The 1,355-nt window shown below is 40.9% G+C and overlaps 1 protein-coding gene across 1 annotated transcript; it reads right to left on the bottom strand.

Moving 5' to 3' along the window:
- Positions 1–617: 617 nt before the first annotated feature.
- Positions 618–1,061, bottom strand: LOC118848525 (baculoviral IAP repeat-containing protein 5-like). Its single transcript, XM_036757443.1, has one exon. It carries the CDS (start codon positions 1,044–1,046, stop codon positions 618–620), a length of 429 nt encoding a protein of 142 aa, XP_036613338.1. The 5' UTR covers positions 1,047–1,061.
- Positions 1,062–1,355: the final 294 nt, after the last annotated feature.

The following is a 1,355-nucleotide window of genomic DNA, read 5'->3' as shown; positions in this document are numbered from 1 at the left end:
AGGCAACAGTACCTTCAAAAGGTCATTGATAAATGAACTAATATTCAAATTGCTTCATGTACAATGTAAAAGTGGTACAATATAAATCCAAAGTAGTATTATCCAAAGTATAAACATATTGCATCCTTAATTAACCAATTGTATATTTACTATGGGATTATAAATTCACCCACAAACTGAACATTTTTACTCTCAAATCCCAGGATCTAGAGATAGAAAATCAGACAACAAATGGTTACTATAACAGTACTAGCTATGAGAAAGTTTGTCAGTCATGAATAGCAATATAAGAATGGATTCAGTGCCTTTAGTCCCTTCTACCTCTCACCAGGTTTCTATCTAGTACCTGGCAAGGCCAGGGGGGAGCAATATAAAAATACAAAAATAGCTCAGAAAAAGATAGAAGTCACCAACGCCATAGACACTAGCTGGACAAGATGAAATCAGGTTGCATCTGGCACCATCTTCAAGCAAAAAATAGCTGATGAAATCTAGCTCAAATTTCCAAAGTTCTCTTCTGTTGTAAGGCATCATTAAGCAGTTCCACATGAATATTTGGAGAACAGGCCTACGAAATACTGATTAAGCTGTGGGATAAGATATTAAGGAGAGAGGAGTCATTCCAATGCAGCCAGTTGCTCAATGGCACGCTGTACTTCCTTTGCACACTGTTCAAATTCAGTTCTTTTCCGGGAGGTTTCCTTTACAATCATGTTTTTGGCTCTTTCTTTGTCCAGTTTCAGGAACTCCTCGAGTGTTAAATCTTCAATTTTCTTCTTAATGCTGATGAAGGCACAGCTAGGTGAGTGCTTTTTATGTTCCAACATAGGATCATCCTCTGACTCCCAGCCCTCTAGTTCCTTGAAACAGAAGAAGCACTGGGCTAAATCAGGCTCATTTTCACTTGGGCAATGGATGAACACAGCTTCAGCCATCCGGTTTGGGGTGCAGGTGCAATCCTCTGTGAAAGGCCAGTTCTGGAAGGTAGAGATGCGGGTATCGAGCTGGTAGAGCTGCCACGTCGAGGGTAGCTGTGGGGAGCTCATTTTGCAGCCAGGAACACAGACCGTTTCAAACTCCCACTTTATAAATTTTATCTTATTTGAATATCACAACCACCCTGCTGATTATCTTGATTTTATAGTTGAGGAAACTGAAGCAAACAGGGTCACATACCTGGTAAGTGTCTGTGGTCAAATTTGAACTCAGGTCTTCCTGACTCCAGGTCCACTGAGCCACGTAGCTGGTGCAAAACACAATGAGGTCCTTTCTAGCTCTGAAGGCTAGGATCAGGTTCTTTCAAACTCAGATTGTTGCATTTGTTGATATGTGAGCTGTCAATGTGTCTGGTCTCC

This window comes from Trichosurus vulpecula, chromosome 4 (genome assembly GCF_011100635.1).
Source record: "Trichosurus vulpecula isolate mTriVul1 chromosome 4, mTriVul1.pri, whole genome shotgun sequence".
In the NCBI taxonomy this organism is placed as follows: domain Eukaryota; kingdom Metazoa; phylum Chordata; class Mammalia; order Diprotodontia; family Phalangeridae; genus Trichosurus; species Trichosurus vulpecula.
This window is presented reverse-complemented; position numbering and strand designations above follow the sequence as displayed.